General features: G+C 41.4%; 2 protein-coding genes and 1 non-coding gene across 3 annotated transcripts; 2 read left to right on the top strand and 1 right to left on the bottom strand.

Annotated features, from left to right (window-relative positions):
• Nucleotides 1–3051: 3051 nt before the first annotated feature.
• Nucleotides 3052–4139, top strand: LOC125198824 (uncharacterized). The gene is made up of 2 exons (XM_048097085.2): nt 3052–3418; nt 3729–4139. The coding sequence occupies exons 1-2, from the start codon at nt 3164–3166 to the stop codon at nt 3912–3914; spliced, it is 441 nt and encodes a 146-aa protein (XP_047953042.2). The 5' UTR covers nt 3052–3163; the 3' UTR covers nt 3915–4139.
• Nucleotides 3942–6698, top strand: LOC148926828 (uncharacterized). Its single transcript, XM_089059262.1, has 3 exons — nt 3942–3945; nt 4979–5944; nt 6393–6698. The coding sequence occupies exons 1-2, from the start codon at nt 3942–3944 to the stop codon at nt 5740–5742; spliced, it is 768 nt and encodes a 255-aa protein (XP_088915388.1). The 3' UTR covers nt 5743–5944; nt 6393–6698.
• Nucleotides 6699–11037: 4339 nt separating this feature from the next.
• Nucleotides 11038–11144, bottom strand: LOC148926827 (small nucleolar RNA R71). The gene has a single exon (XR_016131879.1). It is a non-coding gene; the product is annotated as a small nucleolar RNA R71 (small nucleolar RNA).
• Nucleotides 11145–26895: the final 15751 nt, after the last annotated feature.

Below are 26895 nucleotides of genomic sequence, written 5' to 3'. Positions count from 1 at the left end.
CCCTGTGCTCGAAGCATGACAATCTCTTTTATAGTTTTTGGAAATTTTGCACCATAGATCTCGTCTTAACCACAGCTGCAATCTGCACCCATAACTGGTGATTATTTGGAATATGGATATGCATATTGAAACTGAATTTACGTTCCTACCCATTGGTTAAGTTTCATTGGGCCCAACTGGCCCATAATTGAGCCTTTAACGTGCCATTTAAACTCTGGGATATAACCCGATCACGACTACGAAATTATAAGTTTTTATATTTTTTCTAAATGTCGCCCCTTGTATTTAAATATTTGACTATTACTACTATTTATGTAAATCATAATGGGCGTATGCCAAGGAAAATTGGGGGTAAGAGCACTCCCAATGGCCGGCGGCGTTAAATCCGGCGTTTTATCGCCGGATTTCGCCGAGAAATCGCCGCCAATGGGGTGAATTCGGCGTTTTTCTGGCGTTAATTCTACCGAATTAACGTCGGGCCCCGAAAAAACGCCGAATTAAAGCCGAGTGAACGCCGGCCACTGTAGGCGCGTTCGGCGTTTTCCGGCGTGTTTTTTTTTTTTTTTTTTAATATTACCCAACGGGTATTTTTTCCCCTATATATAATTCCTCCTCCTCCTCCTCCATTCATCACACACAATCTTCATTTTCTCAATTTTCAATCTCATTTTCTCAATCTTCTATATTCAATCTTCAAAATTATGAGTTCAAATAGGAAAAAATCTCGAAAAGGTAAAGGCAAAGAGTCGAGTTCCCAAAATCCCACCCCCACTGATGAAGCAAATCAGCAGTGGATGGCCTCGTTGTTGTCGATGGGTTCTCCCCCCGGCCAATATCCATATGCGGGTCCGTCCCCATTGCAGACTCCTCCGGTGCGCAGACTTTCTCCGTACTTCCAGTCTGCCCTCAGCATGCCCTCTCCAACCGACGATGTGTATCGCCCCCAGATAGTCACATCGTTGTTCGACACCCCTGGAGCCACTCCAGACGACGAAGGATCTCAGGCCGCGACGTACACAACGGATCCGACACTTAGCACGGACGACTACGAGGTGGAAGAAACGCCCGCCGACCCGCCTTCCAGGAGCAGGAAGGGGAAGGCGCCGTCGCCGGAGTCGACGGCTGCGACTGATACGGCTTCCGATGAGAAGCCGAAGCGGGCCAGGACTACTTACACTCTGGCAGAGTCCGAGCTTATAGCCAACTGCTGGGCGGACACGACGCAAGACTCGGAGCGCAGCAACTACCAGACTGAGCTCATTTTCTGGGAGCGGGTTGCGGAGAAGTACAAGACCAACAAGACTGCCTCGATGAAGGACCATGGTAGCGAGGCGATCCGCCGGCATTGAAAGCGCCTCATGAGGGACTGCGGCCACTTCAACGGTATATACTCTAACTTGATGACGAACATGACGAGTGGCCAGAACGAGCACATGGTCTGAGATGAGGCCATGCAAAGGTATAGTGGCAAGTACTTGACGAAGGGCTTCAAGTATTGGAACATCTATGAGACGCTGAAGGATCTCCCCAAATTCCGGACGGGGATGCACAGCGCGCTGCACGGGAAATCGTGCGCTCGCGACTTAGCGGTGCGGAGAGTGAGGGCAGCGCGATCCCCATCGACTTGTCTGAGGATGGTCCGCACGAGCGCCCTGTGGGAGCGAAGAAGGCGAAGGGGAGGCGGAAGGGGAAGGACACATCGTCAGATGCCCAGTCGGAATCCCCGTTCTTACAACAAGCCACGTTCTCTTCCAATGCCGCCACTCTGGCGCAGTTTTACACGCTGTACTTCACCGGCGGCGGAACCCCAGAAGAGAAGTAGTCCCTCTGGTCGACCATCCAAAATATGAAGATCAAGATGGGCCTTTCGCCGGACGCTCCTCCCTCTTAGTTTTTTAAATCCTTGTTTTTTATGGTTTTTTATTTGTAGTTTTTTTTTTTCGTTGTATTATATTTTCCAATGATTAATACAACGACGAATTGTTCATTTATAAATCTATTTATTAAACACATTTGTAGGGAAAATTAAATAATATTAAAAATGATGATGTAAAAATGAAATGTTGAGTTAGGAAGAAATAAGGGAGAAACCATTGGAGCAATTGGCTAAAAGTTGGCTAAAAACTGGGGATAAATTTTGGTGCTGATGTGGTGCTGATGTGGTAACTCGTTAGAGAGAAATAAGAGAGAAATAAGGGAGACCATTGGGAATGCTCTAACGATAAAATTTTCAAACGCCTAGTTACTGATAAGCAGTGGATTTGTAAGGAGATTAGAGTTATTGGCACAAAACATCTAGCAATGGAACGAAGGATCTAATCTGATAACCTCATAAACCTTTTTAAGGAAAAAAAAAAAAAAGCTAAAGCAAACAATTGTGTTCAAGATTCTGTTTATTAACAAGTTATGAATTATTATTTACATCTTTGGTCACATTTTATTCTGTTTTATATGCTGATAATACTATTTAGAAAATAATCACTATGAATGATGCGTATTGCATAAGGTAGAGCCCTAAATTTCTGGAATGTGATAGATACAATGCTACCCTTAATCTAGAATATCATCCTGATTTTATACTTTTACCGCCAATTAAATAAGTACTCTCTCCGTTCTTCAGTACGTAGACTAAGAAAAATTGTGTTTGGTGAGTTAAGTAATGAGAGAGTAAAGTGGAAAATAAAAAAGGTAAAGGGATGAAGAGAGAATAAAGTAAAATAGAGTAAAGTAAGCGTGTAAAAATGTATTGACCTTTGCTAAAAAGAAAAATGACTCTATTACTATGAAATGTACCAAAATGACAAAATAACTCATACACATGGAAAGGGAGGGAGTAGTGCAGTGCAAAGATTCAAATCATATTCCTACTATATCCAATACCAATTGGTTAAATATGAGCACAAATCTTACGTGTCCCCATGTCTCTTACGTGGCAGCTTACAATGTCATGCAAATCCGCATCCAACACGTACGTGTGAAGATCTCATCAACATGCAGATACAGACAACTCTTTTCTTCTCTCTCAATATAACCCACTGCTCATCCAAATCATCAAATTCCCAAACAGAGATAAAAACAAACCAAAAATTATCCTCGAGAAAAATTCCCCACCACTTTTGAAGCTCGACTTTAGGTGTGCGGATTTATCGGCTATCAATAAATTATGGCGGATTTGCGCGACGAGCACGGCAACCCGATCCAGCTAGCGGACCAGTTCGGCAAACCGGTTCAGCTCACCGACGAGCACGGCAACCCCATGCACATCACCGGCGTCGCCACCACCCACGGCGCTGCTTCCGCCTTGCACGTGCCTCCGGTTCCTCCTGTGGCTGAGCCGCTTCACGCCCCACCACCGGAGCCTCAGCATCACTCTCTGCAGGACCAATTACATCGCTCCGGCAGCTCCACCTCTAGCTCGGTTTGTTCACTAAATTAAATATACTACTCTCTCATTCTCTAAAAATAAGTTAATTTAGAAACGGCATGAGTTTTAAAGCTTAATTAGTAAAATAAGAAAGACACGGAAAGAAAAAAGTGATTGGAGTATCATTAGTGGGGGCGGAAAAATTCCTTATTTAGAATTGATCTAATTTTAAGGGATGGTCTGAAATGGTAAAAATGGTCTATTTTTATTTAGAATTGATCTAATTTTAACAGACAATTGATCATTTTTAAGGGACGGAGGGAGCATAATTTTACTTATTTGCATTGGTTAAATTTGATTGTAGTCGGAGGATGATGGGCAAGGGGGGAGAAGGAAGAAGAAAGGGGTGAAAGAGAAGATAAAGGAGACCTTTAGCGGAGGGAAGCATAAAGATGCGTCACACGAGACGACGACGGTGCCGGGGCACGAGAAGAAGGGTATAATGGAGAAGATCAAGGAGAAGCTCCCCGGCCACCACCACAATCCCTGAGGGAAGGGAAATCATTAAATAATAGTAATGGGTAATAAATGATGATATCCGGTGTGACCAAGTATATATGTTGTTGTTTGGTTATGTTGGTTGTGTGATTATTTACATGTATGTTGGAGTTTGTTATGCACATGAAACCTTGTGGGACTTTTGTTATGCATTCGTGTCTCACCTTTCACGATTCGGTGGTTGTGTGATTATTTAATAAATTTGGTTTTAGTTTTACGGTACTTGTTAATTATTTTATGTGTAGCATAACCTATTCTTCGAAGATGGGAGCTATTTTTTTCTATGAAAGAAGGATCAATAACGGTTTTTATTCGACGACTCCGAACTTTTTATGAGAGGAGAACATCATACTAATCAAGTTATGCTTTAATTATATATTGTCAATTTTAAGTCGTGATCCAACAATAGAGGAGAGAATATATGTTTTGCATACCATCATCCTTTTGAAGAATGGATCTTTGGGTATTCCTAGATTATTAATATTAATGCGATCTCTCTTAAAGAGTGAACAATAAGCCAAAGTGTGTGGTACGCAATATTAATCAAGTAATAATCAATGTAATGAGATGGTTTTAGTGTCCGACAACTTGTTCGAAAGAGAGAATAATTTTTGTGTTGGATATTATTTATATTAACATGTGTTAGAAGATATTGCACAACATCAGGAACTGATACGGGAAAATTTTGTTTGTAATAGGAGAATATTATTTAATTTAGGTTTACCAGGTATAGAATATTCTAGGTTATATAAATCTGTAAACTCTACATTGTTGATATATTGAATAAGAAACATCCCTTCTACTGATTTCTACATGGCCTCAGAGCAACAACGATCCGGGTTCAGAAAATCTTCATCATAGCCCTAAAATACCTATCCTGACCTTTTTTCATTCCAACAACAGAAATCGAACCCTATAATCAGCCAAAATGTCAGACTCAGACGATGCAAAACTAGAACAAAGAAATAGCAAGAGTGTCACAATCGCATTCAAATTGAATGGGAAGAATACCCCTGTGGTCAAGATTGATCAAGGTGAAAATCGGAGGCCGATGAGCCTATTCGTACATCCGGAATGAACCCCCAGAATCCGGAAGTAAGGGGTTTGACGAGTGGGAGGAGAACGACTTGGTGGTGTTCTCGTGGATCGTTGACAACATCGAGAATGATATCGTCGCCGATTTCGCCCACCACCAGACAGCTAAAGCGTTGTGGGATAACCTCGTTGTGACGTTTGAGAACAGAGTCGAAAAATATCACATCTACGACCTGGAAGAAAAGGCGATAAACATCAGACAAAGAATTCTCGATCTCGAGACGTATTACCGAAGGATCCATGGGCTGTGGATCAGCATTGACAGAAGCCAGAAACAACCGATTAGCTGTTTTGATCAGTTCCGAACGCATTCAAACGGGAAGCGTTTGATTAAGTTCCTGACTGGACTAAATCAGGAGTATGATTCGATTCGAAGGGACATTCTGAAGAAGGAGCCGACCCCATCAGTAGAGGCTGCGTATGGATGGGTGAAGACGGAGGCGGCTCGACGTCGGATCATGCCACCGACGTCGCCTCCACCCACCGGAGAAGCCTACGGTGGAACCACCGATTCATCACTTGGGGAAATCGGCCAGGGTTTCGCCGCACAGACCCAGCGACCTCCACACCGTACCGGACCACCACCGCCACGCTCTGCCACCAACAATCGACCGGGAAACAGGCCTGATATGTCAAAATTATGGTGCTCCCATTGTGGAAAACAGAAACACACTTGGGAGACTTGCTTCAAACGGCTTGGATACCCAGAATGGTGGGAGGAATGACAAAAGGCAAGGGCATTACAAGCCCAAGCAAAAATCGCGATCGGGGTGAACAGAGATGGAAGGCCACGGCGGATTGAAGCCGGGAACCATGGGGAACCGACCGGAACTGGAGCAGGGACGCATCAGGAAGCTTCACCGGCCGGCGGTGGAGTGAGGGGTGCCGAGAATTTTGCAGAGAACGTCGGCGGCGCATCTAGAGGAGGTAAAGGGACCCCATGTCATTAAGTTTGAACCCCCAGATTTACCGAAAATTAGAAATTCACTCTTCCCAGAAATTAAATATTTACCCCAGCTTTGAGTCAGAAAATCACTTTACACCCCTACGAGATTTTTCCGCTGCATTTCATGTGTCTGATATTACTGATAAAAATTCGAAGGGCTGGATATTTGACTGTGGGGCTACTGATACCATGACTCCAGATAGAGATGATTTTCTTGACTTTAGTGAGGTTCCGAGATCATATATTAAAACTGCGGGCGGGGATTTGATTAATGTTGTGGGATCTGGCACGATTGAAATTTCACCCACCCTCCGTCTTAAAAATTGCCTATATGTCCCTACTTTATCTTAGAGGCTGATGCCTATTAGTCATGTGACTAAGGAATTGAATTGTACACTCCTGATGCATCCCGACTTTTGTATCTTGCAGGATATTCAGACGAGGAGGATTCTTGGGCGTGGCACTGAGAAGCAAGGACTCTACTACGTGGACGAGATAGCTCAACATGGTAGTGCGATGCTGGCTCACGTATTCACGAAGCAGGAAACTTGGCTATGACACCCCTCCCCTGGTTATTTTAAATTGCTCTATCCGAACATTTCTATTCCTTCCGACTTTTCTTGCGAAACTTGTGTTTTGGTTAAGAGCCACAGACAGTCATTTAAACCTACAAACAATCTTATGAAATCCATGTTTTCTTTAGTACATTCTGATGTATGGGGTCTTGCACCAGTTATTGGGGGGAATGGCTTTTGATATTTTGTTATTTTTGTTTATGATTGCACTAGAATGACTTGGATTTATTTTTTGAAACATAAATCTGAAGTTTTTGATAAATTTGTCACCTTCTTTAAACTGATACAAACACAATTTCATACCACTGTCCAAACCCTTAGGTCTGATAATGTGAGAGAATTTGTTAACAGCCCCATGAACCAATTTTGCAAAGAAAACGGTGTGATCCATCAAACCTCTTGTGCCTATACACCCGAAATGGGGCAGCTGAACGGAAAAATAAGGACTATTTTAGAAATGACCCGGGCCCTTATAATTGAATCCAAAGTACCCAAGTTTTTCTGGCCAGAAGCCATTGCCACATCATTTTACCTCCTCAACCGCCTCCCAACCAAAATCCTCCACATGAAAACCCCCCTCGATACACTATCCAAACAGACCAAAATTCTACAACATATGAACCTCTCACCCAAGGTATTCGGTTGTACTGTGTATATTCATATCCCAAAGCATGAGAGAAACAAACTGTCTCCCTGTGCAACCAAATGTGTGTTTGTAGGATATGGGGTGAACCAGAAGGGATACAGATGCTTGACTCTCAAACCAGAAAAATCACCACGACCATGAACTGCAATTTCATGGAGACTGAATTATTTAATATAGTCAAAGGGAGAATCAATTAAATAATTAAGTTTTATCTTAGATAATCATTATCCAATTACTGATAGGATTTATCAAGATAGAGTTAACTATCTAAATCCATTCAGGATAATTCTAGATTTTATTTCGATAAAATCATATCCTACAATTCAAGATAACGTTGATTTAGGATTATCATTAATTAAATCGTACTAGGATATTACTAGATGAAAACAATTCCATCAAAATCCATTAGATAAATATAAAATCTTTTCAACCATTTATATCAATCTCAATTCTGTTTAGAATAGACATCATGGATATATCAAACATTACTTAGAATTTCTTAGATAAATAAATTTATCTAAATCCAATTAAATAAGGATTTTCTTATATATCATTAACATCCTAATCTATCTAGGATATAAATCCAAAAGATAAGGATAACTTGGATTAATACTTATTTTAGTCCATCTAAGATTTGTCTTAATAGAATTAAAAACATTCAAATCCATAGGATAAAATAAATTAATATAAATGTTTATCCTAATTCATCAAGGATTTATCTTGGAATAAATCCATACAAATCCATAGAATAAGATAATATTATATTATAACTATTCAAATCTATCCAAGATTTATCTAGGAACAAATCCATATAAATCTATAAAATAAGAATAAAATATTATATTATCACTATCCAAATCCATCTAGAATTTATCTATGAATAAATTCATATAAACTCATAGGATAAGAATAAAATAATATTATCATTATCTAAATCCAACTAGGATTCGTCTAGGAATAAATTCATAGGATATAGATAAAAAATTAGATTGTCATCTTCCAAATATAACTAGGATTCATCGGAATAAAATCCATATGAATCCATAAATGATAAAAAAATCTAATTAATCATAGTTTAATTCTTAAACTAAATCTCATATAATATATAAAATCCACAAAGATATATTCAAATTATATTTCCAAATTAATCTTGAATACTTTCCAAAATTAATTGCAAGGATTTGGAAAGCGAATTCACGGAACTCGAGTCCGGTAAACTGCCCAAGAAGGGCTCCCACTCGAAGAGCTGTCGCCCCCGGAAACCTACTGTCTCGCGCAGACATTTGCTGCGCTGCTGTTCCGCTTTACGCAAACTGCCCAGCCCAAAGGCTTGGGCTGCCGCCATAGCCTACCCAACAAGCCACGCAGTAATCAAACTTCATGTATTCCAAATTGAAAACAAAACCAATCAATTTGATTCTTGATGGAATAACAAGAATTGAAAATTCTTTTCCACCGAAATTGCGCCGCAAGAAATTGATTCCACCATTAAAATTGATTCTGATTTGTTGGCTGCCCATGGGTTATATTCCGCATCACGATGTCGTGACTGGAAATCTCAGCCTTGATTCTCATCTTCGTAATTGTTGATATACGACATAATCAAACAACATTAACAACAAACGCTCAACGAAGAAACCCATGCATTCAATCAATTCACATAACATGAAATTAATCCACATGATTAGAGCCAAAAATCTTGCTCTGATACCAATTGCTGGGGTTTGTTGCCTGATACGCCCGGATTTTGCACTGTTTTAAGGCCATTATTTGGTCCGTTTTTGTTATCAAAATCACTCTACATGTCCATTATTTGCATATTCTATACATTTTGGTATTTTGACGTGTTTTATGAGAAATGTGCATATTTGAGCCGAAAAGGGGAGTAAAAACGCATAGTCTGGAAATCTGGAGTCAGACGGCGACCAGCGACCGCCGCGAAGTTGTACGGCGACCGCCGGCGCCCGGCGGGCAGAGCTATGTGGCGGCCCGCCTCGGAAATTTACGCTAGGAGAAGAGTCTCGCCCGGCGACCGCCGGAGGACATGTGGCGGTCCGCCACCGAAGGGTCAGAATCTCTGGACTCCAACGCGGCGACCGCCGGCCAAGGTGCGGCGGCCCGCCGGAGAAAGGCGGCGAATCCGACCAGCCCTAGATTTGCTCCAAGATTTACCAAATTTTGCAGATCTTTCCCTTCTTTGATGAGGAATAATCTTCCCCTATAAATAGGACCTCAAGCTTCATCAAAAGAGAGTTTTTGGACACACAACAAGAACACATTCATAGAGATCAAAAGCTAGAGTACTTCAATTGTGCAAGGAGTTGGAGAAGGATTTCAAGAACATCAAGAACGACAGGGATTCAACCTACGGGTTTTATTTGCTTTAGTTTTATGTTCAGATTGTTTTCCCTTCAATCTATGTTTTTAGTTTATTCAGTCATGTGTAACTAAACTCATAGGATTCTAGGGATGTGTTAGTAGCAACTTTGGTTATACAATTCCGTTTTCTATTTAATATCCGTTTTGTTTTTACTTTGTTTCTTCCCTAAGTTAATCATGATGCTTCATAATTGAGTGACACAATTATGTATGATTCAATACAACTTGCTTCATAACTGTGACAGAGTTCTAGCGAGTTAGATCCACTTAGTAGACACTACAGTTAGCTTCCTTTAAAACGGCACTGTTAATTGAGAGTGAGGACTTTTCAAGGGTCTTAGGAGCTTTTTGGAGTTACGTGTTAGGATTGACAACCCTAATGTTAGTAATCAACGTTTGTATCGCATGAGCATAAGCTAGGTGACTCGTCCTTTCAAAGTATTAACTGTGCCAGGGTATTGTAGTTTGGAATTTGTATAACCATAAAAGTGAAAGCACATCCCTGGAATTCCCCTTATCTCTATACTTTTCTCTCCGTGATTTGCTTGCATTTAGTTGTTTACTGTTTTTAATATTTACTGCTTTCAAAAGTTTCCAAAAAAAATTCTTGTTTCTCCAGATAGTAATTGAGTTCTAGTAGAAGATAGACACTTTGTGTACATGTTCCCCGTGTTCGATACCCGGTACTAACCTTTTGCTATACTATACCTACTCTGTATACTTGCAGGTATTTATAGTGCAAATAAAAAGTGCGACAAGTTTTTGGCGCCGTTGCCGGGGAAGACAATTCACTTTGGAGTGATATCTTCAAACGGATAATTTTACTACTTTGGATTTTTATTGCTTTCTGTTTTAATTTTTTTTTTTAGTTTAATTTGTTTTTGTTTTCGAGTCTTGCAGGTTTTGTATGCGAACGCGTTCTGGGAAGTACATCTTAGAGCCGCTTGATTTAGAACTTGAAAGAACTCGTAGAGCCATAAGAAGTGAAAAAGGATCAGAAACAATGGGTGACCGAACAGATATTGAGAAGCTGCAGGAGATGGTGAAGTTGCTGATGGATGAGAGAGATGCGGAGAGAGCAGCCCGAGAAGCCATGGAAAAGAAGAACAGAGAAACATTACCTGTTATGAACATGTTCAATCATGGGAATATGATCACTTTTCCTAACGGCCCTCGTATTGATGCTAACAATTTTGAGTTACGCATGCCCCTTATCCAAAGGGTCGAGCAAACTCCTTTTGCAGGTAGGGCGACTGAAGATGCTAACCGCCATCTCTCCAAATTCGTGGAAATCGCAAACACTCTGAAATTAAATGGTGTCGACGACGATGCCATACGGGTAAGACTTTTTCCATTCTCATTGATTGATTCTGCTAAGGAGTGGTTTGAGTGTATGCCACCAGAAAAGGTCTCCACATGGAAGGACATCGTAGCTACCTTCCTCGACAAATACTACCCGCCAGGCACTATTTTGAAGCTCAAAAGTGAGATCTTTCAGTTCACACAAGGCCATGACGAGCCCCTCTATGAGGCATTTGCTCGTTTCAAAGCTCTTCTTCGAAAGTGCCCAAACCATGGCTTTTCCATAGACCATCAGGTAGGAATCCTCTATAATAGATTTAACGAGAAAATATGTGCTATGCTTGATTCAGGGGAAAATGGAGGATTTCTAAGAAAGACAGGAGAGGATGCCATGGCGGTGATCGAGGAGTTCGCCACCAACAGTCGGGGGTGGTCTAAGGAAAGGCATGCCACGAGAAGAGTAGCAGCCATAGAAGAGACCGAAGAAAGTTCTTTTGCTAAGGAGTTAGCAGAACTTAGAGTCAGGATTGATCAAATGGACATATCGAGGAAGGAAGATCCAATTCCGGCAACTTCCATAGTGGCGGTCAATGCACCCGAAACTGCCATATCAACTGTGGAAGAAATCAACTACGTGCAAGGAGGCGGTCCCAGAAACTACAATAACAATTATCGCCCTAATCAGGGGGGCGGTAATTTCAATAATTATAATGGGAACCGTCCGCACCCAAATCTTTCTTATTCTAACAATAATTACTTGCAACCCCCTGCAGGATTCAATGTTAGCAAAGGAGGAGTGGTTGAGCCGATGAAGAAGGAAGACAAGTATGAACAAGGAATCACGAAGATCTTGGAAGTAATTACGCAAGATAGGAAGATTAATGACACCAAGATCGGAGTGGTCGAAGCAAGGATAAACAACCTCGAGCAAGGAATGAACACAATCTCGGCAGCTGTAACCAATATTACCACTCAAATGGAGCAAATTCAGAAGAAGATAGATGAGGATAGAGCAAAGGTAGCAGCAAGAGTGGATGATATTAACAAGAAGTGGGTGGCAAAGCAGAAATCTGGGGACTGCCCAGTCGCCGGCGGACCGCCGCAGACCCCGCAGCGACCCGCCACTGAGACGGCAGAGTCAACCACGCAGGACTGCCCAGTCGCCGGCGGACCGCCGCACACCCCGCAGCGGCCCGCCACTGACAAGGCAGAATCGTCCACTAAGCAGGAGCTTGTGCGGCACAACGGGATTGTACTCCCTTTTCAGCCAAAGAGGAAGTTCAAGCTTGAAGAGCAGTTCAAGCAATTCCTTAACATGTTTTGCAAAGTCCATACTAACATTCCACTTGTTGAATCGTTGCAGGAGATACCAAAGTATGCGAAGCTACTAAGGGAGGCGGTAATGAGGAAAAAAAAGCCGACTAAAGCCGACCTTAAGCTACCGCATCATTGCAGCGAGATCATCCAAAAGGAACGAGCAGTGAAGCAAAGAGATCCGGGCCAGTTCATCATTAGGTGCCGAATTGGAGAAGGGAAGGTTGACAAAGAACTGTGCGACTTAGGATCGTCCATCAATCTCATGCCACTGAAGTACTACGAAAAGCTCAACATCGGGCCACTCAAAGACTGTAGGTATGATTGAGGATGTCTTAGTTAAAGTTGATGATTTTATTTTTCCTGCCGACTTTATTGTGCTTGACATGAAAGTAGACAAGAACGTCCCTCTAATCTTAGGGAGAGATTTTCTTGCCACTTGCAAAGCTTTGATTGATGTAGGTCGTGGCGAGATCACAATCAGTGATAATCATGGTCAATCCACCTATAAGATCGAGAGCGAAATGCTAAAGTTTGAGGAGGCAAAGCGGGCAAAAATGGAACAACAGTGCAGAGCAGTCATGGCTACCGACTTGACCAAGTCCAAAGATCCCTTTAAAGCGGAAGATCCTTCAACCTCCACTATCTACATTATCAAAGAGGTAAGACACTCTTCTAAAAAGGGTGATGCTAATTCTTCTACATCTGCTCCACAGAAGAAGAAACAGAAGAGAAAGAAAACACCCAAAGAGGACCCCGAGATATACGTCATCAAAACGAAAGAGGGGAAGTACAAGTGGTGGAAGAAGCTAGGGACCAAACTGCTCCCTATGCCAATTTTCAACACTCGAGTTATTGATCCGCCCAACTAGTGGGCCACTTCAAGTCGAGCTAACGACTTTAACAAAAGCGCTTATTGGGAGGCAACCCAATTTTCTTTTATTTTTTTTATTTTTATTTTATTTTCTTGTTTTTTTTATGTTCTGTTAAAAAAAAAAAAAAAAAAAAAAAAAAAAAAAAAAAAAAAAATTGGTGGCGGTCGCCGCACTTAAAGCACGGCGGTCGCCACACGTGTGTTAACATGTGCAGGAAGGATCGGGCTTAGGGCGGGCCAGAGTAACCGCTGCACGGGCCGCGGCGGCCCGCCAGGATTGCTGTTTACGAAGGCCCGTGTGGCGGCCTGCCACGAGAGACGCGGCGGTCGCCACACGCAGTCCAGAGACGGGATTTCCACCATAAAAGGTATGTTTTCCATTCCTTTTCACATTCTTTCTCAAATTCCTTCCTTGCACACAACCCCCACCTATATAAATCACCAAATTCACACACCCACACTATCATTCTCTCAATTCTCTCAAAGTCTAGAGCTCTTCTTCTACAAATTCTCTCCACAAAAAGGTATGAATCCTAACTCAATTTCTGGGTTTTTTTTTCTTTACTTCTTCCATGGATTGTGCTTTATTTTGGGTGAATTGTTTGGTAGAATCTCTTAATTCATGATGGGGGATGATTATGTGTATGAATTTTTGAATTCTATGGTTTAAAATTTGCTTGATTGGTGATTATTAAGTTGTGAATGATGATTCTCTCTTGGTTTTTAGAGTTTAAAAGTAGCAATCATGTTCATAGCATTGTGAGGCTATTATTACTTCTATGAATTGCAATATATGTGATTTTGTAGAGATTGTTGGTTTTTATGGATATTTGGTTGATACGTCTCTGCATGGGGGATGAATTCACGTTGGAGGATGATTTTTTGTGTCCTAATTTGGTTGTTTTTGCTTAAAATGTTATTATGCTAAAAATTAGGATGCTATTTTACCCAAGCTTGCATTTAAGTTCTTATCTCTTGATTTTTACTTGGTTGAATGCAAGTTTGGGGGAACTTTTGATCTCCCACTTGTTGATGCTCTTTTAAGAGTGTAATTTCTTTTGTAGGATAATAGGATCAAAAGGGAAACCGGAGAATGCAAAGAACTTTGGCATTAGCCTTGCCACGGAAGAGCAAAAGGCTATGTGGAAGAAAGTGTCGGCCCGAGAAACGGCACCTTCTAGATATCCCCACGATTTCCCTCTCCAAACTTTGGGGATCATGGAGGATTTTTGGAAGTTGCGCGACGTGGGTGATGGGAATGGCCTCGCCTACATGTTCCAAAGGAAGTGGCCATCGTTTCGAAAGTATACTCTCGAGTTCCTCAGCTCGCTAAAGGTTACTAAGGATCGCCGCCAAAATTTTCCACTTAGCATCGATTTCCGCCTAGGGAACCGTTGGCACTCGCTCACCATGGAAGTGTTGGTGCTGGCAGCGGAAGAGCATGTAAATAAATCACATAATAATCAGATCTATTTAGCAGATTATTTAGACAAAATCTATTCGCGTAATTATCACATGTATCATGCTCATAACTTGAATTAATCATGTTTTAAGAATATTGAAAACCTAAAACATGCTTTTCTACGGAGTAGAATAATACCTTATTAATTCTCCAAAGAATTGAAGATGGCTAGCGACTTCTCCACGTGTAGCTTTAAGTACTAGACCACAAATCTTCTCTCTGGTTCCCGAACTGTACTCCAATATCAGTGTGGGCTGATCTTACTAGAATACTAGGACTTAAATAAAGAAGGCAGAAGAAATCCTTTTTGGAATAGGACTGAAATTCGAAATCCTCTTCAGCTTGGGAGAGGATGAAATTTTCGAAAATCACAACAATGAGAAATTTTTTTTTGTATTTTCTGTCTCCTTTATTCTCCTATTTATATTAAGTTCCTTTTGGGCCCAGACAGGGATCTATGGAAGGCTTTGGATATGGGCTCATCCAATTTACTTTTTACTAATTAAATTGAACCCACAATTTAATATAAGTTATAATTGGAATATTACGAGCAGCCACTACAGAAGTAATATTGAACTCTCCCCATCCAAATCCGAAATTATAAGTAATCCGGGTTTCCGTTTATCTTTTATTTCCCGTGCTTAAGATTAATATGTCCATTAATTAATTAATGTCTGCTATTGACTTAATTAATTAACTTCTTATTAATTCCAAGAGTGGACTTAGCATGAAACACTTATTTATTATTCATAGAGTAATCATACTCCAACTAGCTAGGTTCCGAATAATAAAACTTAGTTTCGCGCTCCTCTTGAGGACATTATCAAACGAGACTCACCTCGTGCACGATTCAATATAATAGCAATCCTAGCACCGCTAGATATCGATCACCACTGCCCAATATATCAGGATAATTGGGCTACGAAAAACCCGCACCATTTGATAAGTCAAAGCAATGCATAATCAATACCGTATGCTCAATGCTAACCTACATTGATTAAGAAATAAATGTTTATCAAGACCTCGCCTTTCAGTAGATAGCCTAAGGCAAGTCTTGCTGTTAGATCCGTTCAGTGCTATACCACACCAATGTCATCTTATTTCAGTAAGGCTTAGAAATATACGGACTGACATTGCAACCTTTCTCGATGGGTAGTCTAATTCCATCTAGGTTGTGAAATTCATATTTTTCTTTGTTTAGAACTGACCGTATTACCTTAAAGTGGACGACGCCCACAACCGGTCTACTGAAACAAAGACTTAGACTTTGTTAAGTTAACTTATACATTTAAACATGCATAAACATCCATTAAATGTAAAACATAACAACATTATGACAAAAATAATCTGTTTTATTCATTGGAAAATAAAATAAGAGTTTTACAGTATTCAATCACTCGAAACGTGATTTCTAGTATACAAACTCTAACAATCTCCCACTTATACTCAAAACACTTTCGAGTATACAAAATGTGCTAACGTCTAAATCTCCCACTTATACTGAAAGCGGATTGAGGTCTTGAATTAGTCGAACTCCCATTCCTTCAACATGGCTTTCATACGGTTTTACCGCTAACGCCTTCGTGAAAGGATCTGCCAGGTTGTTTTCTGACTCAATCTTGACCACTTGTATGTCTCCTCTCTGCACTATATCTCGAATGATATGATACTTCCTCTCCATGTGCTTGCTCGCCTTATGAGCCCGTGGTTCCCTCGAATTTGCCACAGCACCAGAGTTATCACAATAAACGGTGATGCTCTTGGGCATATTCGTAACCACACCTAAGTCCAGAAGGAAGTTCTTAAGCCATACAGCCTCCTTTGCAGCCTCCGAAGCGGCCACATATTCGGCTTCCATGGTAGAGTCTGCAATGCATTTCTGCTTTACACTCTTCCAAATTATAGCTCCACCTCCTAAGGTAAACACATATCCGGAAGTTGATTTTCTCGAATCCAGATCAGCCTGAAAGTCTGAATCTGTATATCCTAAAGGACAGAGCTCGGCTGCATTGTAAACTAGAACATAGTCCTTAGTCCGATTAAGGTACTTGAGTATGTTCTTTACGGCAGTCCAATGTCCTTGGCCGGGATTTGATTGATATCTTGCTACCATGCCAACAGCAAAGCAGATATCAGGTCTAGTACAAAGCATAGCATACATGAGACTACCAACTGCCGAGGCATATGGTATTCTTCTCATCTCTGCTATCTCAGATGCTGTCTTAGGACACATCTCTTGAGATAACTGGATGCCATGTCTAAAAGGTAGGAAACCTTTCTTGGCATCTTGCATGCTAAAGCGTCTAAGTACCGTTTCGATGTAAGATTCTTGGGATAAGCACAACATTTTCTTACCTCGGTTCCTAAGAACCTTGATACCGAGAATGTGTCCCGCATCACCCATATCTTTCATCTCGAACTGGCTGGACAACCAAGTTCGCACTGATGACAACATCTTTTTATTGTTTCCAATTAGAAGAATGTCATCTACATACAAAACTAAGAACACAACATTTCCTTTTTCAACCTTCTTATACACGCAGCTTTCATTAGGGCACTTTTCGAATCCAAACTTTTGAACAGTTTGATCGAAACACTGGTTCCATGATCTAGATGCTTGCTTGAGACCATAAATGGCCTTCTTAAGCTTCCAAACCATGTGTTCCTTGCCCTTCACTACATAGCCTTCGGGTTGTTCCATGTAGATGGTCTCCTCAAGACTCCCGTTTAGAAACGCAGTCTTAACGTCCATCTGCCATACTTCCCAATCCATGTAAGCTGCTATAGACAAAAGTATACGGATCGATTTGAGCATGGCCACTGGGGAGAAGGTCTCATCGTAATCGATGCCTTCCTTTTGGGTATACCCCTTAGCCACTAGTCTTGCCTTGAAGACTTTAACTCGTCCATCGGGTCCACGTTTACGTTTGTATATCCACTTGCTCCCAATGGCAGTACAGCCTTCGGGTAGGACAGACAAATCGTAGACGTCTTTGTCTAACATAGATTGTAGTTCCGAATCCATTGCTTTCACCCATTCGCAATGATCGACATCTGCCTGCGCCTCTGCAAAGTTCCAGGGATCAAGTACATTGCTGTCCGAGGAGTGATCCATACACTCACCCAAACCAATGTATCTATCGGGCTCATGAGAGACCCTCCCACTGCGGCGCGGCACTACAATATCTGGAGTATCAGTTGAAATTTCTGGAATTGTTGTTACACTAGGTAATTGTTCTTGGTTAATGGAAGTTGAAACTTGAGTTAGCTCTTCAAGAGCAATCTCACTGCTGGACTTATGATTCATTACATAGTCTTCCTCTAAGAATGTGGCATGGGTGCTCACAATCACTTTCTGATCTCTGAGACTATAGAATTCATAAGCTTTCGTTCCTCTAGGGTATCCTATAAACACACAAACCTCAGTCCTAGACTCCAGCTTAGTTGGATCCTTTTCCAATACATGAGCCGGACACCCCCACACTCTGAGATGTTCTAGATTGGGTTTTCGCCCAGTCCACAACTCGTATGGGGTAGTAGGAACTGATTTAGAAGGTAAGTGGTCTAAGAGATAAGTTGCGGAAAGCAACGCATGCCCCCAAAACGAAACAGGTAACCGTGCATAACTCATCATCGAGCGGACCATATTCAATAAGGTCCTATTCCTTCTTTCAGCCACGCCATTCTGCTGGGGTGTGCCCGGCGCAGTCGTTTGGGATTGAATTCCCGCCACTGATAAGTAGTCCAAAAACTCGGCACTTAGGTACTCGCCTCCGCGATCAGATCGCAGGCATTTGATAGTCTTACCATGACGCGTCTCTACTTTAGCCTTAAACTCCTTGAACTTGTCAAAAGTTTCAGACTTGTAGCGCATCAAATAGACATATCCAACTTTCGAGAAGTCATCTATAAAGGTGACAAAGTATCGATAGCCGCCCCTTGCCTCGGTTGACATTGGTCCACACACATCAGTATGAATGAGCTCAAGTACTTCCTTGGCCCTATTCCCCTTTGACCTAAAAGGTCTCTTAGTCATCTTGCCTTCGAGACAGGATTCACACTTCGAAAACGGTTCCTTCTCAAGACCTTTTATAAGATCTTGATCAACCATCGCATGAATCCTTCTTTCGTTGGCATGACCAAGTCTAAGGTGCCATAAGTACGTTTCATTCATTGAAGTTGAAGGTTCTTTTCTCTTCTTAGAAATTTTCGATGTAGCATTGAGTTCAGATTTACGTTGATTAAACTGTGTAGAAGTGATTGTGTACAGATTGTTTTCCATGATACCACGACAGATATAAGAGCCATCTTTCTTAATAACGCAATTGTCATTAAAAGAAATCGAATATCCATCAAAAGACAATTTAGAAACTGAAATTAAATTTCTTCTAAAAGAAGGTATCAACAAAACATTCTTCAAAATCAAAAATCTATCACTAGAAAAACGTAAATAAACGTCTCCCACTGCAACGGCCGCCACTTTCGTAGCGTCGCCCAGCTGGACCTCTATCTCACGATCATGTAGCCGTCTTGTCACCTGCATTAAGTCAGGATCAAAACATATATGATCAGTTGCTCCAGTATCAATAACCCAAGTATGAGTAGATGTCAAAGCCAAACATGACTCGACTACTAGAGCATGGTGCATACCTGTAGCCTTGCCCTTTTTAGGACAATCTGGCTTCCAATGACCTTTCTCTCCACACTTGAAGCACTTTCCAGTTTGCTTCTTATCACCCCGCTGTTTCTTCTTTCCCTTAGCATTGTTGACTGCTACTTGGTTCGGTGCCTTTTTCTTTCCTCTTCTAGCCTTAGAGCCAGAGGAATTAGGCGCCAAACTCAACATAGCTACCTTAGCTTGAACCATAAGGTCCTCCCCCGACTGAAGTTCAGTCAGCAACTCTGCCAAAGTATAATTCCGCTTGTTCATCTCAAAGTTGAGCTTGAACTGCTGGAAGCTAGGGGGAAGACTCTGAAGGATTATGGTAACCTGGGACTCGGGATCGATCGTCCCTCCCAATACCTCAATCTGGTTGAGGTGACTCATCATCTCGAGGACGTGTTGCCTCACAGACGAGCCTTCCTTCATAGACTTCGTCATGATACTCCGAAAGGCTTGAGACTTTGCCGTTCGATTCTGAGTACCAAAAAGATTTGCGAGATTCGTCATGATCTCGGCGGCAGTTTCCATGGCAGAATGCTGATGCTTGAGTACTGATGACATAGAAGCCAACATGTAGCACTTAGCCATCTCATTCGCCTTATGCCACCGTCTATGCGCATCTCGCAATGCTTGGCTGGCATTAGCAGCCGGCACAGCTGGGCGTGGAGTAGTGAGTACGAACTTGTACTCTTCTGCTGTGAGAACGATATCCAAGTTTTGTTTCCATTCGATGTAATTTTGGCCTTCGAGTTTGTTTTCTTTGAGAATGGCAGAAAGAGGATTAAAAGACATCTTGACGGATTTTAAAGCACTGTAAACAGAAGATTTTGCTATTTGTCATAAACTTATGTAAGGAAATTGAGTAGATTAACCATAGAACTTTTCAAAATCTTACAACAGCAAAATTAATAAATTGTATCCTCCTTTGGAGGTTAGCACGCATTAAAAACTTCACAATTTTACTGGTCACAGCACCTAACGCATCAATATCTTCCTCCTTTGGAGGTCAACACGCCAAATGCTGCCTAAGCATGACCATCAGATTTAGCATTACAGAATTTTATTTCTACAACACACTCCCATAACAATGTTCGTGCGTTGATAACAAAACCAAGCTATCTCATAAATTCTGATTGAACCCTGAAAATTGTAGTTCCTTAGGATTATTGTCCCCACTTTGCAGGTGGCAATAATATTGGGAACCACTTTCTAGTTCATTCTATTTATTATGTGAGAAGTCCGCCCTTATGAACTCACTGTTTTCGTAGGATTATTGTCCCTACTTTGTAGGTGGCGATAATATTGGAAAATCAGCTTCACAAAATTTGGCAGTCCAACCGATGGAGACCATATATAAACCATAAGTTCATAATTATCGCTTAGACATTTTATTTATGGTTTTTCATTAATTATCCTTTAGCCTTAAGGCAGATTAAGACTAATTAAATTCTGTTGGTATTTAATTGACTGGATAATTAAATCTTTTATAATCTTTAAAGTCTTAGTATGGAAATTATTAATCTAGGATTTAATTCTTATTCATGTCATACTATAAGATATATCTAAAATAAAGTACATTATTTATAATCTTAATTAGACATGAAAAATTAAATTCATATAATTTCCAAGTTCAAGATTAGGAAGAATATTAATTATATTATTTAATGTAATCTTATATATATCATATCTTATAATAGATTCTAGATATATATTATAATTAGGAAACTATTAAATTATTCTCATCTATATCATCTAGGATATAAAATATTCATAGATATAGAAAATAATCCAAATATTCCTAAAATCTAGGGAAATCTTCCCAAAATATTTTATTTCATTAAATAATATTATTTTTAATGATATCTATTAATTAAATAAATAAATAATCATTAAAATAATCTTTCGTCAATATCTAGAGATTCGAGGTTCGCACGAATCTACACGACGAAGATTTGAAGATATCGACCGGGGACGCTTGCCGGGGCAGCGAATTCGCCGCCCGACCGCCGCCGGAATCCGCGCCGAATGGCGCGACTCTTCCTCCCTCGTATCGCGGCATCGCCGCGACTCCTTCCGTCGGGATCTCCCACTGTTCCGGCAGCCTCACACGAGCCACCAGCCGTCGCACAAGGCGCGGCTGCTCTCGGTCATGCACCACCGGCGAGGGCGACTAGGGTTAGGGTTTCTAGGGTTAGGGATGGCGTCTCGGAAGCTCTCGGTCGAGCCTCCTCGCCACTCCGATCCGCGCGACGTTGCAGGGCCGGCCTGGGTGCGCGGTCTCGACCGGCGGCGCGCGCGAGCCCTCGCTCGCATGCGCGTCGCCGCGAGATCGCATCCCTCGGCTCCCGATTTCGTTCGCAGCACGTCGAGCCTTCGTTGGGGCCGGCTAGGGTTTTTCGGGTATTGGCTCGGTGGCGCGCTCGAGCCCTTGCTCGCCGGCGCGTCGCCCCATGCCCGTGACCCTCGGCTCCCACTCAATTCGACAACCCTACTCCGATCGCACGTAGTGCGATTCGTCCCGGCGCAAGCGCCGACGAATCGCTCATCTCGTACGTTCGAATAATTCAAGTTCTATGATTCGAATGTTCTTGAGTTCAACATGCATAAACATAAATAATAAAAACACAAGAACATGCTTCGTAATCAATTAAGACATGCATACATGAATTTCGCGAAATTTAAATCCAAATAATCAGAGCCAAAGACTGGCTCTGATACCAATTGATGGTTCTGGCAGCGGAAGAGCATGTAAATAAATCACATAATAATCAGATCTATTTAGCAGATTATTTAGACAAAATCTATTCGCGTAATTATCACATGTATCATGCTCATAACTTGAATTAATCATGTTTTAAGAATATTGAAAACCTAAAACATGCTTTTCTACGGAGTAGAATAATACCTTATTAATTCTCCAAAGAATTGAAGATGGCTAGCGACTTCTCCACGTGTAGCTTTAAGTACTAGACCACAAATCTTCTCTCTGGTTCCCGAACTGTACTCCAATATCAGTGTGGGCTGATCTTACTAGAATACTAGGACTTAAATAAAGAAGGCAGAAGAAATCCTTTTTGGAATAGGACTGAAATTCGAAATCCTCTTCAGCTTGGGAGAGGATGAAATTTTCGAAAATCACAACAATGAGAAATTTTTTTTTGTATTTTCTGTCTCCTTTATTCTCCTATTTATATTAAGTTCCTTTTGGGCCCAGACAGGGATCTATGGAAGGCTTTGGATATGGGCTCATCCAATTTACTTTTTACTAATTAAATTGAACCCACAATTTAATATAAGTTATAATTGGAATATTACGAGCAGCCACTACAGAAGTAATATTGAACTCTCCCCATCCAAATCCGAAATTATAAGTAATCCGGGTTTCCGTTTATCTTTTATTTCCCGTGCTTAAGATTAATATGTCCATTAATTAATTAATGTCTGCTATTGACTTAATTAATTAACTTCTTATTAATTCCAAGAGTGGACTTAGCATGAAACACTTATTTATTATTCATAGAGTAATCATACTCCAACTAGCTAGGTTCCGAATAATAAAACTTAGTTTCGCGCTCCTCTTGAGGACATTATCAAACGAGACTCACCTCGTGCACGATTCAATATAATAGCAATCCTAGCACCGCTAGATATCGATCACCACTGCCCAATATATCAGGATAATTGGGCTACGAAAAACCCGCACCATTTGATAAGTCAAAGCAATGCATAATCAATACCGTATGCTCAATGCTAACCTACATTGATTAAGAAATAAATGTTTATCAAGACCTCGCCTTTCAGTAGATAGCCTAAGGCAAGTCTTGCTGTTAGATCCGTTCAGTGCTATACCACACCAATGTCATCTTATTTCAGTAAGGCTTAGAAATATACGGACTGACATTGCAACCTTTCTCGATGGGTAGTCTAATTCCATCTAGGTTGTGAAATTCATATTTTTCTTTGTTTAGAACTGACCGTATTACCTTAAAGTGGACGACGCCCACAACCGGTCTACTGAAACAAAGACTTAGACTTTGTTAAGTTAACTTATACATTTAAACATGCATAAACATCCATTAAATGTAAAACATAACAACATTATGACAAAAATAATCTGTTTTATTCATTGGAAAATAAAATAAGAGTTTTACAGTATTCAATCACTCGAAACGTGATTTCTAGTATACAAACTCTAACAGGAAGAGCTTAGTGGGATCTTCCATTGCTTCGACCCCAACCCCGAAGAGGACAATGAATATGAATTTTCAGAGGTTTGGGGGCGATGACAAATGAGCAAGAGCATGCAGCGGGCTATGCCAAGTCTTCATCAATTCGCAACCCCGTCTTGAGGTACCTCCATCGTGCTATGACTCAGCTTATGTTTGCTCGTATCGATGGGGGAAGTGTCTCCCAAACGGAGCTCAACGTGATGTGGTGCCTACTCAACAAGAAGGGAATCGATTATGGGACCCTCTTTACTTACTATGTGGATAGGATCACGAAGAAAGACGGGGGCGTCATTTGTTGTGGGGGATTGATTACGGCAATTGGCGAACATTTGGGGGTCTCTTTTGCCGGTATGACAGAGGATGGTGGAGAAAAGTTTATCACTTATGAGGTGCTATTTTCGGTGGGGCTTTTGAAGACCGATCATGGGGGTCAAGGGTATTTTATGCAAGTAGCGGGGGATCACTTTCCCGTTCCACTCCCGCAATTGACCAAGGTCGATGTTTGGGCAAACCAAGCCAATTGGAAGCTCGACACACCCGCCCACCGGAGAGCTATCGAGGCTAACCCCGTCAATGGGGAATTTAGAAAGAGGAACATTCCCTCTCGCATTCCTCAATTTGAGCCCGATGAGGATTCCGCATTTGATGCCATTGATAACTATGAAGAAGGCGCGGAGCATTCACAAGCTCAAAGGAGTGCAGCACCGCCACAACCGCAATCCCAACCACAACGAGAAGAGGAAGAAGAAGAAGAGGAAGTGGAAGGACATCGCCGCCGGACACGAGCGAACCGCCGCCGCGGGAGGCCAAATCCGGAAGAGGAGTTTCAAGTCAACACCTCCGCCCAATTAGGAGAAATTTTCTCCTATATGCAAAACATGTCCAACGCTTGGGACAATCGATGGGCGGAGCAACAAGCGGAGAATGCCTACAACCGCCAAGGGTGGACGGCTCAAGGCGATTGGCGCACGGCGGAGCAAGGATTTTGGGAGCAACAACGTTTGGAAGACGTTCATCGGCGTCAACAATATGAAGAGCTCCGAAGGATGGCCGCCGAAGCTAGAGAGGAACGAGAGACAATGAGGAGTGATATCACGTACCTCGTTGGAGCTTTCGAGGATCTTAGCGCCCGTTTCCCTCCACCTCCTCAAGATTGAAGAAGTCAAGCTCGATGACTTTAAATGAGCATTTGTACCATGTTTTTGGATGTTTTTGAGACGATTTATTTCCTTGATTTAACAATTTTTGCTTTAATTTTAAGTATTTTTGGTTTTGGTTTAATTTTGTGCTTTGCAAAAATTTTCGCAGGTTCTGACCTCTCCGTGGCGACCGCCGCAAGCTCTGCGGCGGTCCGCCACCTGAGCGCTGGAAGGCATCTTTGACGTGCGGCGACCGCCGAACAGCTGCGGCGGACCGCCACCTGGGCACAATTTTCCAGCGCGATTTTTCGAAATTCTTCGAATTTTCGCCCCGCTCAACCTCTACGTGAAATTTTTCAGGGTACGTTTTTGTTTTCAGTAGTATACTCACGTCCCTACCGACTCTACAAACTTATTTTACACTTTGTTGTAAATAAGTTTGGGGGGATGAAATGGTGGACCGTGAGTTTAGGGTTTTCTTTTTGTTGTTATTTGTTTTTGCTTTAATTTTCCAAAAACCCGTAGGAGATTTTTTGTGTTCTAAAAATGTTTTCTTGAATCCATGTCATGAACATAACATGAAGAACTTAGAAACACGCATGCTTAGGGACACATTAGACCGAGTTGCCAATGATATTATATTCCATCTATGTTTAAGTGTGGCTTAACGTTTTGATATGATGGTTGGGTGAAAAGGTGCATAATTAGTGAATTGCTTGTTCGCCTTGAATCGTGCTTCTACCTTGTGAGATTTGAGCCTTAAATTCTTTCTTGTGTGATTTATCTGTATGCATGTATATGTTTCTAGAACTTGCTCCTAGTCTGCCTAAGTTTACATAGTGTTTAAGTTGATTTAGGAGGATGTTAGGCCATCTTTTCTTAGCTACTTTTATATCCAAAATTTTCGACCCTCTCAAATTTTTCCTTTGGAGCCAATTTTGAGCCTTTAAGCCTTTTCTTTTCTTTGGAAGCCAAAATAAATGGGGGGACAATTCCTTGGGTTAGTATAGTTTTTGTTATCTTCTTTTGTAAAGGAATTGGAGAGATAAGGAGGAAAGTACAAAAAGTAGTGTGCTTAATATTAAGAAAGTACAAGTTGTGAAATTGAGAAAATTTCCAAATATGTGCTTGATCTTAGAAAAAAAAAGAAAGGATGTAAAAAAAAAAAAAGAAAAAAAAAAGAAAAAATGTGTGAAAGGTTGTGAAAAGAAAATAAAATCAAAGGATTGAAAGTAAATTGAAGGAGAAAAATAAAGTGTTAGAAGTGCCTTAAGTTTTAGAAAAGTGGAGTCATCTTAACTCTACTTGGGATTTTTTTTATATTTGAGTCACTTTTTAGCCAAATATTCCTCACCTACCAAAGAGCCTACGTTACAACCGAAAAGAAAGACCTTTCGGACTTTTGATGCTTAATCACATTGAGTAGAGGAGGGATTAGACTTTGAGCAAGCCTATGGTAAACTTTGCATGATGCATGATTTGAGTGATTTACACTTTACCTTTATACACTTTGAGAGTGAGAGAAAGAACACTTCCCATCTTTGGAAGTTTGCCACATGTGAGTGCTTGAATTCAAGGTGTTCCACGAGTTAGTAATGAAAGTGCACTATTAAGCCTTGCTTGATTTGATTGTGTTAATCCATGCTTAATCTATTCTTTCATCTTTTGAGGCAATTATGACGTCTAGTCCTTGTGCATTCCGTGCGTCTATTCTTGTGTCTTTAGTGTTTTGTTCGAGGACAAACAAAAATGTAAGTTTGGGGAAGTTGATACGCCCGGATTTTGCACTGTTTTAAGGCCATTATTTGGTCCGTTTTTGTTATCAAAATCACTCTACATGTCCATTATTTGCATATTCTATACATTTTGGTATTTTGACGTGTTTTATGAGAAATGTGCATATTTGAGCCGAAAAGGGGAGTAAAAACGCATAGTCTGGAAATCTGGAGTCAGACGGCGACCAGCGACCGCCGCGAAGTTGTACGGCGACCGCCGGCGCCCGGCGGGCAGAGCTATGTGGCGGCCCGCCTCGGAAATTTACGCTAGGAGAAGAGTCTCGCCCGGCGACCGCCGGAGGACATGTGGCGGTCCGCCACCGAAGGGTCAGAATCTCTGGACTCCAACGCGGCGACCGCCGGCCAAGGTGCGGCGGCCCGCCGGAGAAAGGCGGCGAATCCGACCAGCCCTAGATTTGCTCCAAGATTTACCAAATTTTGCAGATCTTTCCCTTCTTTGATGAGGAATAATCTTCCCCTATAAATAGGACCTCAAGCTTCATCAAAAGAGAGTTTTTGGACACACAACAAGAACACATTCATAGAGATCAAAAGCTAGAGTACTTCAATTGTG

The sequence above is a fragment of the Salvia hispanica genome, chromosome 5 (assembly GCF_029641045.1).
Source record: "Salvia hispanica isolate PSC_SH4W2 chromosome 5, Shi_PSC_v1, whole genome shotgun sequence".
NCBI lineage: Eukaryota > Viridiplantae > Streptophyta > Magnoliopsida > Lamiales > Lamiaceae > Salvia > Salvia hispanica.
This window is presented reverse-complemented; position numbering and strand designations above follow the sequence as displayed.